The sequence below is a fragment of the Chrysemys picta genome, chromosome 13 (genome assembly GCF_011386835.1).
Source record: "Chrysemys picta bellii isolate R12L10 chromosome 13, ASM1138683v2, whole genome shotgun sequence".
NCBI classification, from domain to species: Eukaryota; Metazoa; Chordata; order Testudines; family Emydidae; genus Chrysemys; species Chrysemys picta.
This window is the reverse complement of record NC_088803.1, coordinates 20,575,625-20,591,772: the sequence shown is the minus strand read 5'-3', so window position 1 is coordinate 20,591,772 and position 16,148 is coordinate 20,575,625. Positions and strand designations below refer to the sequence as shown.

The 16,148-nt window shown below is 44.5% G+C and overlaps 1 protein-coding gene across 1 annotated transcript; it reads left to right on the top strand.

Annotated features, from left to right (window-relative positions):
• The first annotated feature begins 4,757 nt into the window (after positions 1-4,757).
• Positions 4,758-5,702, top strand: LOC101947460 (olfactory receptor 9S13-like). The gene has a single exon (XM_005309048.2). The coding sequence runs from the start codon at positions 4,758-4,760 to the stop codon at positions 5,700-5,702; it is 945 nt and encodes a 314-aa protein (XP_005309105.2).
• The last annotated feature ends 10,446 nt before the right edge of the window (positions 5,703-16,148 follow it).

The window sequence follows — 16,148 nt, the reverse complement described above, 5'->3', positions numbered from 1 at the left end:
TTTCATTTCTCTTCTGCTCCAAACTGTACTTTATCAACTTCTACCCTCTCTTCTCTTGCCATTGAACAGAATGGGATTACTACTGCAAATGTAGGCCTAGGAGAAGAAACATTTTTACAGCTCTAGTCTGTCCACCACACTCATCCATCCTAGTAGTTGGGTCTCACCATTGGTTGCACGATATTATGCACTGCACAGCATGCATCAGCGGCTGCTGGAATGTTTTCTTCCTCAGAGATTGATCCTTTCATGAGACATTTTCACCTGCCTTTCAAAGTCCACTCCCTAGTCATCCTGAACCTGCCCAGGTGGTCACTGAACCTCTCCTTGCTTCTCTCTAAGTTGTTGATATACAGCTTCCAGAGAAGGAAAGGGTGGGCCGAGCCACCAAGAGAGAGGCAGAACTGACACAGAAACCTTGTTAAAGTCAGTTGGACAGTCTGGGGAGAACACCCTAGCTTTCAGCCTTCCAAAAAGCCTTGTATTCCTAAAACTTTGAGGGGTGTGGACTTTTCCCAACCAGCCAATATCCATATCAGTAAATCACCCACTAGGGTTCACCAAGGCCTCTATACTATGGAGCAGTAACCCTTGTGGTTTATGTACTCAACGTCTATTTGGGGAAAGGGGCACACAATAAGGACTCAGCATTGTTAGGGAAGTCATTGAATTCATCTATTATTTCCTGCATATTGCCCAGGGTTTCTACCCAGAACAGCAAGACATTATTTCGCACCTGGCATGCCTACATGATGACCCACACCAAAACTGATTTTCCGGCATCGAATTGATTCCCCACTGACCGATAGCAATATGGGGTTGCACAATTCCATGTGGCAATGTACATTCCTTTCTTCACTGTTGAGACAGCGCTCATCTCGCTGTCTGTGCACTGCAGAGTTTGGGTGAGCTTGGCCCTCAGTTCCAGGTATTTGGCTTTCTATATCTGAAAGTCCTGGAGCCACTGTTGGTCATCCCAGGTTTGCATCAAAACCCAGTCCATCCACTTGATGCTCATTGAATGGGCCTTAAACCACCTCACTGGTGGGTGCACCTGGTCTTGGGAAGTTGTACGGGTTTATCTGCAGGACTATCAGTTCGCTCATCCTCAGGTGACTCTGTCTGAACACTGGGGCCTTGGAAATAAACCAGAATTGTTTGGTCTATACATAAAATGGGGAAGAGTGCTGTGTTTCTCAGCACTGCATGCATCTTTGCAGTGGACAATTCATACACAGGGAATGAGAATAGTAGGCTATTGGATGGTATGGAGGGAATTGTCAAAATTTCCCCCTGGATTCCCTAAAGTCTCTGAGAGACATAAGGGTATTCCACAATGCACTGTGAAAATCTCCCACAAGGTAACATGCTAGAAGGTTCCAATAGGGGACACTGGAATTCCTACCCAGAGTACAACACATCTTTTCCCAATACAACCTGGTGCTGTGTGGACACAAGACAGTGATACAATTGACAGAATATGAATGCACTCTGTTGAATTAGTTTTGTCCGTGGTAGAGCTGTTTTAGAACTCAAATTCCCATTCCAGGGGAAATTCTGAAATAAAATAAAAAGAAAGAAAAAAGAAGAAGAAGAACAGAGAAAAAAGGAATTGTTATTCAGATTGGGTCTAATTCCACACCCCTTATTCAGCAGAACTACTTGCATCAGTATGTGCTACTCAATGAGAGTAAAGGTTGTGGAACTGGTCACACAGTTGGCTTCACTGCGAATGTTAATTTGAGGGGGGTAACCAGCGTCTTTATGGAAAGAAGACTAAAAACACACTTAGTTCATGTGAGCCCAATATTTCAGTGTTGGAAATCACTGTAATCCCAAAACAAAGCAACATTAAAAAAAAATCTTGTGTGAAGTTTTGAACTTTATGAAGCACTCGGGGACCATGTCCCAGCGGGTCCTGGAACGAAGCAGAAAGACTCATCAATGAGGTCAGTGCTCATTGTTGAGAGATGCGTGAGGAGGAAATATTGCTGGTGGTAAAATGACTTTTCTGGCTGTTGATAGAAACTAAGAGCCGCAATAGTCTTGGCCTTGAGCCTGGGGCAACATTTTCAAATTCCGGCTCTTAGGAACATTAAAGCAGACCGACGTTGAAATTACTTGTGCTGTGTGATAGGCAGATGTGCCGATCCATTGAGAGAAGAGAGCATGAGGTCACTGTTAAGTTTCTGCAAGTTGAATGAAGCTGGGGTATGTATTGATTTCAGGCTTCAATTGGAGATCAATCTGAAAGGCTTATGGAATGTCATGGTGAATTATAAATAGTGTTGCCTATAATATGATGGTGGCAAAGAATTCTGAAGAGTTTTCTTTCAATTCTGGTTTCAATGCTTTTAGGTTCTGGTTGGTGGGGAGTGCCCTGATGCAACCTGAAGTGTCACTAAACCTAATTTTTGTTTGTGTTTGTTATTATAAGAGCTGCTCTGAACTTTTTTCCCCTACCGAAAGTTTTTAGTTGAAAACTTAATTACAAACTGGGGGAGGGAGAATTTTCCAATCAAAAACTGAATTGTTTTGAGGAAAGCAGACATTTTATGTGAACATTTTCATTTAATTGAAACTCCACTATTCCACTGAAAATTTTGACTGGCTGTCATTATTACTATTGTTACAGTAGCACTGGAATCAAGACTCACGGTTACATTGTGCTACACTCTGCATAAAAATAAGAAAGAAAGGTCTCCAGATTAAGTCTAGGGGGATTTTTTTTTTTTTTTTTTTTTTGTAACTAAGGTGACGGGAGAAAATCTGGAAGCTGGCATGGAGGGGAGATTGGACAATGAAACTGGAAGCTGGGAGGTAAACTAGGACTGACTGGGCAATAAAACTAGTGCTGAGAGTTGGGATGGAGACTACATGGGCTAAAAAACTATGCCTGGAGGCCAGGGAGGGACATTGAGCAGGGGGAGTGTTGATAGCCAGTAGGTGATGGGGAGACTGAGATCAAATGATGAGCTGGGGCGGGGGGATATTGGAACTGGCTGAGCAGGGGCTGAGAACGAGTAGAACAGGGTGGAGGAGGCGAGGAGGTATGGTAGACAAATCCAATGAGGATCCAGGGTGAAGGGTCAGAACCGGCACTGGCTGGACAAAGAGACTAGGAAAAGGAACTAAGTTGGGGACGGGGGGAAGATAGTGAGATTGGATGAGAAGCCTAGAAAGGGTGACTGGGACTGGGAGCCAGTGGGAAAGGGGAACTTAGACAAAGTGGTGAGTGACTCTGGAAGTGGAAGGTGTGGAAAATAGAATGAGAGAAGGAGCCAGGTTTGAGGAAGAGCCAGGACTGGGAAAGAGAAAGGTTGGAGCAGATTAAAAATCTCTCATCTCCAGTGCTGTGAAAACAAATTCACTGATGTTTGTGAAGCGCTCAGATACTATAGTGATGGTCACTATGGGAAAGCCTCTGGGGGAATTAATAATTCTCTCTCCAGAGCAGGGTTTGCATAGTGTGCAGAAAGTAAGTCTTGGGGTCACCCATAGAACAATGAAGACAAAACAAAATATTCAATAGCTGTTCAGTAAGTGAGCCCCATCCATCCTGTGCACTGGATGAAGCAGGGGTACTGTGGAAATAACACAGGCGAGTCTCATCTTACACAGAGGTTCCAAGTTAGCGCGTAATGTGAAAACCACATATAGTTAAAATTACATTGAGTTGAATGGCGGGCAGAATCGCCCGCACTACAGGTACAGTATTAAAATTGTTATTTTTCTCTCTTTTTTTCTTTTTGCCAACCGTGTAAAGCTGAAATCGTGCATGTTAAATGCGCGTAAGATGCAACAGACCTGTAATATGTGATCAGGTAATTAAGGACTCTATCATAATTAAGATTGGCATAATTCAATGTTTTAATATAATTTCAACAGAGAATATCAATGTTTATTTTTAAGCCTTTTTTCAATTGTTATCAATTGAAATTTTCACAGTTATGGGAAACTACCGGGAGCTCAATGAAAGGATGTTAGAAGCTAATTATTTAATGACAGTACATATTGAGATATAAAAATTCAAAGCTTTATAACCGCTAAAACACAAATTGTGAGTGTCACATGTCATCATGTACAAAATAAATATCCTTAAATCAAACTCTAGTAAGTTCTCAAGCAGAGTTTTTCTGACTTTGCTTGTTTGTAAATTTCAATGATTATTGATGGAAATGTTTTTTCATCAATGTGTGTGTTTGTTGTCGAGTACCTCTAAAAATCCAGTCTTTCCACGTCTAATCATAATGTGCAAGTACAGGGAGGTGAATGAAAATTGCACGGGCGTCTTTAATCCTATCATTCCCTAATTTTGAGAGAGAGAGTCATGCTCTAGTTAAGTCACAAACTCTTGGGCTTGATGCACACTAAATCCTCATCTTGCTGCCTTCTAGCCTTAAAGTAAAGGACTGTGTGCACTGAGGGCCACATTTCACCACACCAGCTCATGTCGAGTATTCCTTCACTCCAAGGGGAGTCCCATGGATCTCAGTGAGTAAGGGCATGAGTAAGAGTAGCAGAATCTTGCCCTCTATGAGCAAATTCCTCTCTAGTAAATAATTATCATAGGGGAAAGTTAATAAATTGGTGCTCTATGACATTTCTAAGGGTCAAGTCCACTTTTATCTAAGCCAACGGGAGACATGCCTTTATTTTCAATGAGAGTGAACTACAAATGGGGCCTGTAACCTGCTGCATTCTCCTTAGCCCTTTGGTTCTTTTTTAATGCTTATTTCATTCCTTTTCCCAAGGAAATGGAGACAATAAAAGAGAGAAACCACACAGCACCGATAGAATTCATCCTGCTGGGGTTTGGAAGTGATCCAGGGCTCAAGGTGGGCCCCTTTGTGGTGTTTCTAGCAATTTACTTGACAACTGTGCTGGGGAACACCATCATGGTCTTTCTCATTAGAGCCAGCTCTCGCCTACACACCCCCATGTATTTCTTCCTCATGAACCTGTCACTCTTAGACCTCTGCTACTCCTCCACCATCGCCCCGAAAGCCATGGCAAGCTTCCTAACAGGCAGCAAAACTATTTCCTTCCCTGGATGTGCCACCCAATTCTTCTTCTTCTGTGTCTTTGTCACCACTGAGACATTCATCCTGGCAGCCATGGCATATGATCGATACACCGCTATCTGCAACCCGCTCCTGTATCCCATCGCCATGCCCAAGCAGGTCTGTGTTCAGCTGCTGGTGGGTTCCTATGTTTGCGGCGGTGTAAACTCAATGGTGCAAACAGTCTTCACTTTTACACTGTGTTTCTGTGGGTCCAATGAGATAGATCACTTCTTCTGTGACATTACACCCCTGCTAAGCCTTTCATGCACCAACACAGACATCAATGAACTGGTGCTGTTCACTTTATCCAGCTTCATCATCGTGAGCACCTCCATGGTCATTCTCGTCTCTTATGCCTACATCATCTCTGCCATTCTCAGGATTCGCTCTGCTGAGGGCAGACGCAGAGCCTTCTCCACCTGCACCTCCCACATGATGTCCGTGAGTTTATTTTATGGGACTCTTACCTTCATGTATGCCCAGCCCAGTTCACTATCTGCTCCAGCTCAGAGCAAAGTGGTGTCTGTGTTTTATACCCTGGTCATCCCTATGTTGAATCCCCTCATCTATAGCCTGAGGAACAAGGATGTGAAAGAAGCTTTGGGAAGGACCATCAGCTCAGTGTTTTTAAAATGAACCTTCTCTATGCACATTGATCTAGATAATCCTTTGGGTTATGGTAAGACCAGTACAGTAACGGTCAAAATTTCTATCTATCTATCTATCTATCTATCTATCTATCTATCTATCTATCTATCTATCTATCTAAACTTGCAGTTCCCATTTGTACTCATCTCATTCTCTAAATTTGTATGCCACTCCCAACACTGGTGTATGCCATTATAAGAGTGATTTAAAAATAAATCAAGCACCCCTCTGTGTATCTATGTTACATTTTTTCACATTGTTATATCTTCATGTAACTTAGAAATGCATCTGGTCTGGAAAGAAGGATTCAAACATCCCTGAACCTTGGGGAGTGTTTTAGCTATGTGTCGGAATTTCACCACTGGTCTATCAATGCTGATCCACACACTGGAACTCAAAAATAGTCCCTTTGCTTAATATGTGTGTGTGTGTGTGTTTGTGGTTATATCACACTTTACTGGCTGACCCCAATTACTAATCTCCATGCTATTGGCCAAAGGAGGTAAATTACCATTTTCCGAATCACACAGAATTGCAGTCAGCAACAAAACATTTTCTGGATGAAAAATTCAGATTTAGTTTGTCCAAAAGCTTTGGCAAATTTGAATTGAGTTTTCCAAATGTTTGTCAGTTGGAGAGAAAAAAAACAACAGATTTGTTTTGAAATCAAAACTTTTCCTTTCAAAATTTGTTAAAGAAAACATTTTAATTGTTTGAGTCAAAAAATGCTTTTTCATTTTAAATTTTACAGCAATTTTATTTTCTCAAGAATGGTTAGAAACTCCAAAATAAGAAAGGCAAAATATTGTGTTTGGGGAATCTGCCAAAACTTTTTGTTCAACCCAAAATATTTTTTTTCAACTTGTTTGGTTCACTGAATCATCATCGTCTAAAACATTTACTTTCATATTTTCAATTTAGCCAGTGAGTAGAAAAGTTGGTTATTTTCACAGCTACATACGTGGGTATTTCAGACACAGAAGGCATAGTACAAGTGTGAACTACTGTTCTCACCCTCAGTGGTTCTGAAAACCATTTCCTCTCACTGAAGTCAGTAGCCGGTGCACTTGCAGAAGAAGAGGTCTTATAACAGTTGTATGGGAGATCAGCCACAGCATCTAATGGCCATCTTGCTGCTTCTACCCTGGTTTATTTGGTGGGAATCCTAGGGTGTTAATAGGCCAAATAACCATTCAGTTGGGCCTGTCCCAGTGATTCTGTCATAGATCTGCTTTTAAACAATCCCTTGGTGGTTCAGAGTTCAGACAGGCCAACGCCGGGGCTCCCTCCAAGCCAATCTGATGGAGAATCCATCTTGGCTCTACCCCATTTCTTTGTCTGTCAGTCCTAGGTGACAGCTCCTGAGTCTCCATGAGCCCACTTCTTATCACAGCCATCGCTGGACACCTTTCCTCTTTGTTCCCCAGCTCAGGGCCTTTGCTGTGCTAGGTGTTTCCATTGCCTCTTTCAGAACTGCCATTTATATATGTAGGTTTATTCAATTTGTCAGTGACTCTGGGTCTCCAACCAGACATCTCTGTGAGTCCAACATCTCATCCCTTCCCTTTAGACTTACGACATATCTACACTTCAAATGATGCACTGATGCAGCTGCGCCACTGTAGCACTTTAATGAAGATGCTCTGTGGCGATGGGAAGATGCTCTATGGTGGGAGGTGGTAGCTATGTTGTTGTGAGAAGCTCTCCTATCGACATAGTGCTGTCTACACGGGGCGTTAGGTTGATGTAACTGGATTTTTTACCCCCTCCAAGAGACATAGTTATATCGATATAGGCCTGTAGTATAGGCCAGACCTAAGTGTAAAGTAGTACAGAGCATAGAGGGAAACAGAAGTGTGCATGGGAATGATGAAATTATTACTAAAATCCCCACATTTTTCTCAGCATTTACTATTATTAGCGTTGAGTAGTACCTAGAAGCATCCCCTGAGCTTGGGGTTCCAAAATTCTAGCTGTTGGGCAAGACACGGGGTAGAAGATAGTTCCTGCCCCAATCTGAATAAACAAGAGGTGGAAGATGACACAGAGACATGAAAAGGAGAAGCGACTTGCCCGAGGACACAAGCCAAACTAATGGCAGAGACAGGGACAGACCTGTCAAAATAGCCTGTTGAAAAGTACTGTATTTCTAAAAATCTGAGCACCATGGACTTTTCCCAACAGCCAAGATTAGCTTCAGTAAGTCACCAGCCTGCCAGACTAGGGCAAGCAGTCCTTCTGAGGCTAGTTGAGTGCATGGGTGGCACAGATTGAGGATACGGATAACTAAAACCTCTCCAGTGCATCATCAAGGATCTACAACCTATCCTGAAGGATGATCCCTCACTCTCACAGACCTTGGGAGACAGGCCAGTCCTCGCTTAGAGACAGCCCCCAACCTGAAGCAAATACTCACCAGCAACTACACACCACACAACAAAAGCACTAACCCAGGAATCAATCCCTGAAAAAAAACCCGTTGCCAACTCTGTCCTCATATCTATTCAAGGGACACCATCATAGAACCTAACCACATCAGCCACACTATCTGGGGCTCGTTCACCTGCACATCTACCAATGTGATATATATCATGTGCCATCAATGCCCCTCTGTTATGTACATTGACCAAACTGGACATTCTCTATGCAAAACAGTAAATGGACACAAATCAGACATCAAGAATTGTAACATTCAAAAACCAGTAAGAGAACACTTCACTCTCCCTGGACACTCAATACCAGACTTAAAAGTGGCAATTCTTCAACAAAAGAACTTCAAAAACAGACTCCAACAAGAAACTGCAGAACTGGAATTAATTTGCATTCTGGACACCATCAAATTAGGCCTGAATAAAGACTGGGAGTGTATGGGTCACTACAAAAAGTAAATTTCCCTCTGCTGATACTCACACCTTCCTGTCAACTGCTGGAAATGGGCCACCTTGATTGCATTGGCATCGTTAGCACTACAAAAGTAATTTTCCCTCCCTTGGTATTCAACCCTTCTTGTCAACTGTTGAGAATAGGCCACTTCCACCTTAATTGAATTGGCTCGTTAGCACTGACCCCCCACTTGGTAAGGCAACTCCCATCTTTTCATGTGCTATAATATATATTCTTCTTACTGTATTTTTCACTCAGTGCATCTGATGAAGTGGGTTTTAGCCCACAAAAGTGAATGCCCAAATAAATTTGTTAGTCTCTAAGGTGACACAAGGACTCCTCGTTGTTTTTGCTGATACAGACTAACACGGCTACCACTCTGTAACCTGGCACATAGTATGGTTTCTCTATTCCCAGAATGGATGAATTTAACTCTGAGAATTAGCTGTTGGGTTTGACCATGTGTCTTCCTTATCTCCCTTGAGCATGATCTCATATTCTCTGAAAATTGGGGGCAATAAAAAAAATATTATTTTTCATGGAAAAGTTGAAGATTTAAAAAAAATACATTTCACTTTTCGATAGTCTTAAGCTGAAAAGATTGGCTTTCAGTTTTTCAATGAACATTCACCATTTTCTAGGAGGTGGGAAGAACACCTTTTCTGTCCAGCTTTAAATGTTGAGAGAAGATTATGGGTTGGATTGTCTTGTTTGGCAAATCCATTTCAAACTGTGACTTTCATTTCTATAAGAATACAGAAATGGCCGTACTGGGTCAGACCAATGGTTTCTGTAGCCAATGTCCTGTCTTCAGACAGTGGCCAGTACCAGATCATCAGAGGAAATGAACAGAACAGAGCAATTAATGAGTGAGCCATCCTCTTTGTTGTTCATTCCCAGCTATATTTGAATCTCTGCCTTCTTTCACAATAGTTCCTATCCCCCAACAGCATGATCTATTCTGTCGTTCCTATATATTCTGAGCCTGGTGTTACCATGTCCCATTGATTATCATCATTCCACCAAGTTTCTGTGATGCTTATTATGTCAATATCCTTCTTTAATATCAGCCCCTCAAGCTCACCCATCTTAGTATTTTATATTCTCGTATTTGTGTACAAGCACTTATAAAATGGCTCAATATTTAGTTGTCTGCCTTCATGTGATGCAATTTAAAGCACTTGAATGGGTTACTATAAGAAGGCAGGACTCACCCCTGCAGCGCCTCCTGCCGGTATCGTCTGGGAATTAGCTCTCCAGCCATTAGAGCGCCCTCTGCAGGCCAGTGCCCCGCTGCTGCTTGGCCCCCGGGTCTCTCTCTGGACTTCAGTGACCCATTATCTGGGGTGCTGCCCCCAGGCAGTACACACCTCAGTCGCAGGATCTCCCCTCCCCGGGGAATCCCCATCCCCTATACCCACCTTGCCTCAGTCATAGGCTACTGCCAGTCACCAACTAGCTCCCGCTCCCTGGGGCAGACTGCAGTATAATCCACTCATCACAGGCAAGGTTGGGTTTGGACTTGCTACCTCTGCCTAGCCTTGGGCTGTCCCCTGCAACCCCAGTACATATTTGGCCTTATACTAGGTCGCAGCCTGGGGGTTTCCAGACCGGAGCTCCCAGCTTCCTTGGCCTTCCCCCAGCCCTGCTCCACTCCAGGCACTTCCTCTAGCTCCCTGCAGCCAGGCCCCTCCCTCTCAAAGCTAGAGAGAGAGTCTCTCTGTTCCTGGCTTCCGTGGCCTTTATAGGGCCAGCTGGGTCTGTTTGGGGCGTGGCCACAGCTGAGGCTCTTTCCCAATCAGCCCAGCTTTTCCCCCTGCCCCAGCCCTCTCCCAGGGCTGTTTTAAGCCCTTCCAGGCAGGAGCGGATGACCATCCCGCTACAGTTACCTAGCAAGGTGGTGGAATCTCCATCCTTAGAGGTTTTTAAGGCCCGGCTTGATAAAGCCCTGGCTGGGATGATTTAGTTGGGTTTTTCCTGCTTTGAGCAAGGACTTGGACTAGATGGTCTCCTGAGATCTCTTCCAACCCTATTCTTCTATGATTCTATGATTCTAATGGGACTTTTTTTCATTTGACCATTTCTCTTCTGCTCCAAACTGTACTTTATCAACTTCTACCCTCTCTTCTCTTGCCATTGAACAGAGTCGGAATGCTACTGCAACTGTAGGCCTACGACAAGAAATACTTTTACAGCTCTAGTCTGTCTACCTCACTCATCCAGCCTAGTAGTTGGGTTTCACCGTTGGTCTCACTGATATTATGCACTGCATAGCATGCATCAGCGGCTGCTGGAATGTTTTCTTCCTCAGAGATTGATCCTTTTCATGACACACTTTCATCTGCCCTTCAAAGTCCACTCCCTAGTCATCCTGAACCTGCCCAGGTGATTGCTAAACCTCTCGTTGCTTCTTTCCAGGTTGTTGATGTACGGCTTCCAGAGAAGGAAAGGATGGGCCAAGTCACCAAGAGAGAGGCAGAGCTGGCACAGAAACCCTGTTAAGGTCAGTTGGACAGTCTGGGGAGAACACCCTAGCTTTCAGACGGGCAAAAAGCCCTGCATTTCTAAAAGTTTGAGGGGTGTGGACTTTTCCCAACCAGCCAACATTCATGTCAGTAAATCACCCACTAGGGTTCACCAAAGCCTCTGTACTGTGAAGCAGTAACCCTTCTGGTTTATGTACTGAAAGTCTAGCTGGGGAAAATGGCACACAATAAGGACTCAGCATTGTTAGGAAAGTCATTGAATTCATCTATTATTTCCCAGAACAGCAAGACATTATTTCGCACCTTGCATACCTGCATGATGACCAACCCCATAACTGATTTTCCAGCGTTAAATTGGTCCCCACTGGCCAGTAGCAATATGAGGTTGCATGATTCCACGTGGCAATGTGCATTCCTTTTTCCACTGTTGGGATAGTGCTCATCTCAGTGTCTGTGCACTGCAGGGTTTGGGTGAGCGTGGCCCTCAACTCCGGGAATGTGGCCTTCTACACCTGAAAGTCCTGCAGCCACTGCTGGTCATCTCAGGTTTGCATCATAACCAAGTCCCTGCACTTGGTGCTCATTGGATGGGCCCCAAACCACGTCTCTACTGGGTGCATCTGGTCTTGGAAAGTTGTATGGGTGTATCCACAGGACTGTCTGTTCCTTCATCCTCAGGTGACTCTATCTGAGCAAAAGGGCCTTGCAAATAAAACAGAACTGTTTTCTCTATACATAAATGGAGAAGAGTGCTGTGTTTCTCTGCGCTGCGTGCGTCTTTGAAGTGGACAATTCATACACAGGGCTTGAGAGCAGCAGGCTATTTTATGGCACAGAGGGAATTGTCAACATTTTCCCCTGGATTCCTTCAAGTTTCTGAGAGATATAAGGGTATTCCACAATGCACTGTGAAAATCTCCCACAAAGTAACATGCTAGAAGGTTCCAATAGGGGACACTGGAATTCCTACCCAGAGTACAACACATCTTTTCCTGATACATCCTCATGTTGTGTGGACACAATGCATCAGCACAGTTGACTGAATATGAATGTACTCTGTTGAATTAGTTTTGTCCGTGGTAGAGCTGTCTTAGAACTCAAATTCCCTTTCCATGGGAAATTCTAAAATAAAAAAAGAAGAAGAAGAAGAAGAAGAAAGAAAAAAGGAATTGTTATTCAGATTGGATCCAATTCCACACACCTTACTCATCAGAACTACTTGCATCAGTAAGTGCTACTCAATGAGAGTAAGGGTCGTGGAACTGGTCACACAGTTGGCTTCACTGGGCGTGTTAATTTGAGGAGGGTAACCAGCGTCTTTATGGAAAGAAGACTAAAAACACACTTAGTTCATGTGAGCCCAATATATCAGTCTGGGAAATCACTGTAATCCCAAAACAAAGCAACATTAAAAAAAATCTTGCGTGAAGGTTTGAAATTTATGAAGCACTTGGGGGCCATGTCCCAGCGCAGGGCCGGCTCCAGGCACCAGCCGACCAAGCACATGCTTGGGGCAGCACCTTGGAAGGGGCGGCCAATCTTGGGGTGGCAGGGGACGCTCGGGGTTTTTTTGGTTCGGTGGGGCGGCGCTCGAGGTTTTTTGTTTGTTTGTTTGTTTTTGTTTCAGCGGCGCGTCACTGGGAGGGGCGGGGGCTTTGGCGGCGCGGCGTTGGGGGGGCGGAGGTTGGCGCGGCGTGGCGCTCGGCGGGGGTTTGGACGGCATAGTGCGGCGCTCAGGGAGGGCAGGGGTTTGGGCGGTTCAGCATTTGAGGGGCGGGCAGGGGTTTCGGTGGTGCGGCCCGGTGCTTGGGGGGCAGGGGGTTCGGCGGTGCGGTGTGGCGTGGCACTCAGGGGGGACGGGGGTTTCGACGGCCCGGCGTGGCACTCGGGGAAGGCAGGGGGTTTGGCGGCCCAGCCCGGCGCTCGGTGGGGGGGTGGGGGTTTTGGCGGCCCGGCCCGGCACTTGGGAGGAGGGGCGGGGGTTTTGGTGGCGCCGCGCTCGTGGGGGGGTGTTACAGCAGGGCGGCGCTCTTTTTTTTTGCCTGGGGCGGCAAAAAAGTTAGAGCCAGCCCTGTCCCAGCGGGTCCTGGAACGAAGCAGAAAGACTCATCAATGAGGTCAGTGCTCATCGTTGAGAGATCAGTGAGGAGGAGATATTGCTGGTGGTAAAAGTGACTTTTCTGGCTGTTGATAGAACCCTAACAGCCGCAATAGTCTTGGCCTTGAGTCTGGGATAACATTTTCAAATTCCAGCTCTCAGCAACGTTAAAGCAGATGAACTTTGGAAGTACTTGAGCTGTGTTATATGCAGCTGTGCTGATCCATTGGCAGAAGAGAGCATGAGGTCACTACTAAGTTTCTGCAAGTTGAATGAAGCTGGGGTATGTATTGATTTCAGGCTTCTGTTGGAGATGGATCTGAAAGCCTTACGGAATTTCACAGTGAATTATCAACAGTATTTTCTATAATATGATGGTGGCGAGGAATGTAGGAGACTTTTCTTTTAATTCTGATTTCAATGCTTTTAGGTTTTGGTTGGTGGGGAGCACCCTGATACAACCTGAAGTGTCACTAAACCTAACTTTTGTTTGGTTTTGTTATTATAAGTGCTGCTTTTTCACCTACCAGAAGATTTCAGTTTTCATTGAAAATCTGAAAATGTTCAGTTGAAAACTTAATTGAAAACCAGGGGAGGGAGAATGATTTAAAAAAATGTTTTGAGTAAAGCAGACACTTAATGTGAACATTTTCATTTAATTGAAAGTCCACTATTCTGCTGAAAAAAAAAATGATAACTGGCCTTAATTATTACAATTGTTACAATAGCACCGGAATCAAGGTTCAGGGTCACATTGTGCTAGGCTCTGCATGAAGATAAGAAAGAAAGGTCTCCTGATGAAGTCAAGGGGGATTTTTTTTAATTAAGGCTAGGGGAGAAAAACTGGAAAATGGCCTAGAGGGGAGATTGGACAATGAAACTGGGAGGTAAACCGGGACTAACTGGGCAATAAAACTAGTGCTGAGAGTTGGGAGGGAGACTACATGGGCAAGGAGACTAAGACTGGAGGCTAGGAAGGGACATGGAGCGGGGTGGAGTGTTGATTAGGTGAGGGGGAGACTGAGATCAGATGAGGAGCTGGGGAGGGCATACAGGGACTGACTGTGCAGGGGGTGAGAAATAGTAGAATAGAGTGGAGGAGGTGAGGAGGCATGGTAGACAAATCTGATGAGGATGAAGGGGCAGAACCAGATGAACCAGCAGAACCAGCACTGTCTGGGCAAAGAGACTAGGAGAAGGAACTGAAATTGGACGAGAAGCCTAGAGAGGGAGACTGGGTCTGGGAGCCAGTGGGAAAGGGGAAGTTAGACAAAATAGTGAGTGAAACTGGATGTTGAAGGAGACTGTGACTGATATGAGAAGCCTCAGGAGAGGGGACTTAGCTTAGCTCGGAGAGGATACTAGGATGAGACAAGGAGCCAGGCTTGAGGAAGAGCCAGGACTGGGACAGGGAAAGGTTGGGGCAGAATAAAAATCCCTCATCCCCAGTGCTGTGGAAACAAATTCACTGACGTTTGTGAAGCGCTCAGATACTATAGTGATGGTCACTATGGGAAAGCCTCTGGGGGAATTAATTCTCTCTCCAGAGCAGGGTTTGAACAGTGTGAAATAAGTAAGTCTTGTGGTCACCCATTGAACAGTGAAGACAAAACAAAATATTGAATAGCTGTTCAGTAGGTTTCAGAGTAGCAGCCATGATAGTCCGTATCCGCAAAAAGAACAGGAGTACTTGTGGCACTTTAGAGACTAACAAATTTATTTGCACATAAGCTTTCGTGGGCTATAGCCCACTTCATCGGATGCATAGAATAGAACATATAGTAAGGAGATATATATACACATACAGAGAATATGAAAAGGTGGGGGTTGTCCTACCCATTATAAGAGGCTAATTAATTAACATGAGCTATAATCAGCAGGAGAAAAAAAAACTTTTTGAAGTGATAATCAAGATAGCCCATAGCAGACACTTTGAGAACAAGGTGCAATTTTTTTTTTTTTTAAGAGTGATTGAGAACTTCAAAATGAGAAAAGCAAAATATTGTGTCTGGGAAATCTGACTAAACTTTTTGTTTTCAACTTGTTTGGTTCACTGAATCATCATCATCATCCTCCTCCTCATCATCATCTAAAACACTTACTTTCATATTTTCAATTTAGCCAGTGAGTAGAAAAGTTGGTTATTTTCACAGCTACGTAAGTGGGCATTTCAGACATAGAAGGCATAATACAAGTGTGAACTACTGTTCTCGCCCTCAGTGGTTCTGAAAACTGTTTGCTCTCACTGAAGTCAGTAGCTGGTGCACCTGCAGAAGAAGAGGTCTGATAACAGTTGAACGGGAGATCAACAACAGCATCTAATGGCCATCTTGCTGCTTCTACCGTGGTTTATTTGGTGGGAATCCTAGGGCATTAATAGGCCAAATAACCATTCAGTTGGGCCTGTCCCAGTGATTCTGTCATAGATCTGCTTTTAAACAATCCCTTGGTGGTTCAGAGTTCAGACAGGTCAACACCAGGGCTCCCCCCAAGCCAAGCTGCTGGAGAATCCATCTTGGCTCTGCCCCTGTCTCTTTGTCTGTCAGTCCTAGGTGACAGCTCCCAAGTCTCCGTGAGCCCAATTCTTATCACAGCCATCGTCAGACACCTTTCTCCTTTGTTCCCCAGCTCAGGGCCTTTGCTGTGCTAGGTGTTTCCATTGCCTCTTTCAGAACCTTCATTTATATATGTAGGTTTATTCAATTTGTCAGTGACTCTGGGTCTCCAACCAGACATCTCTGTGAGTCCAAAATCTCATCCCTTCCCTTGAGACAGAGGGCACGTCTACACTTCAAATCATTCACTGATGCAGCTGCGCCATTGTAGCACTTTAATGAAGATGCTCTATGACGATGGGAAGAAGCGTAGTTAATCCACGTCCCTGAGAGGTGGTAGCTATGTTGGCGGGAGACTCTCTCTTATCCACATAGCGCTGTCTACACCAGGTGGTAGGTCATTGTAACTGTG

Bases quoted from the DNA above. Each gene is read 5' to 3' on its own strand.
- LOC101947460 (XM_005309048.2), top strand. From the start codon at position 4,758: ATGGAGACAATAAAAGAGAGAAACCACACAGCACCGATAGAATTCATC.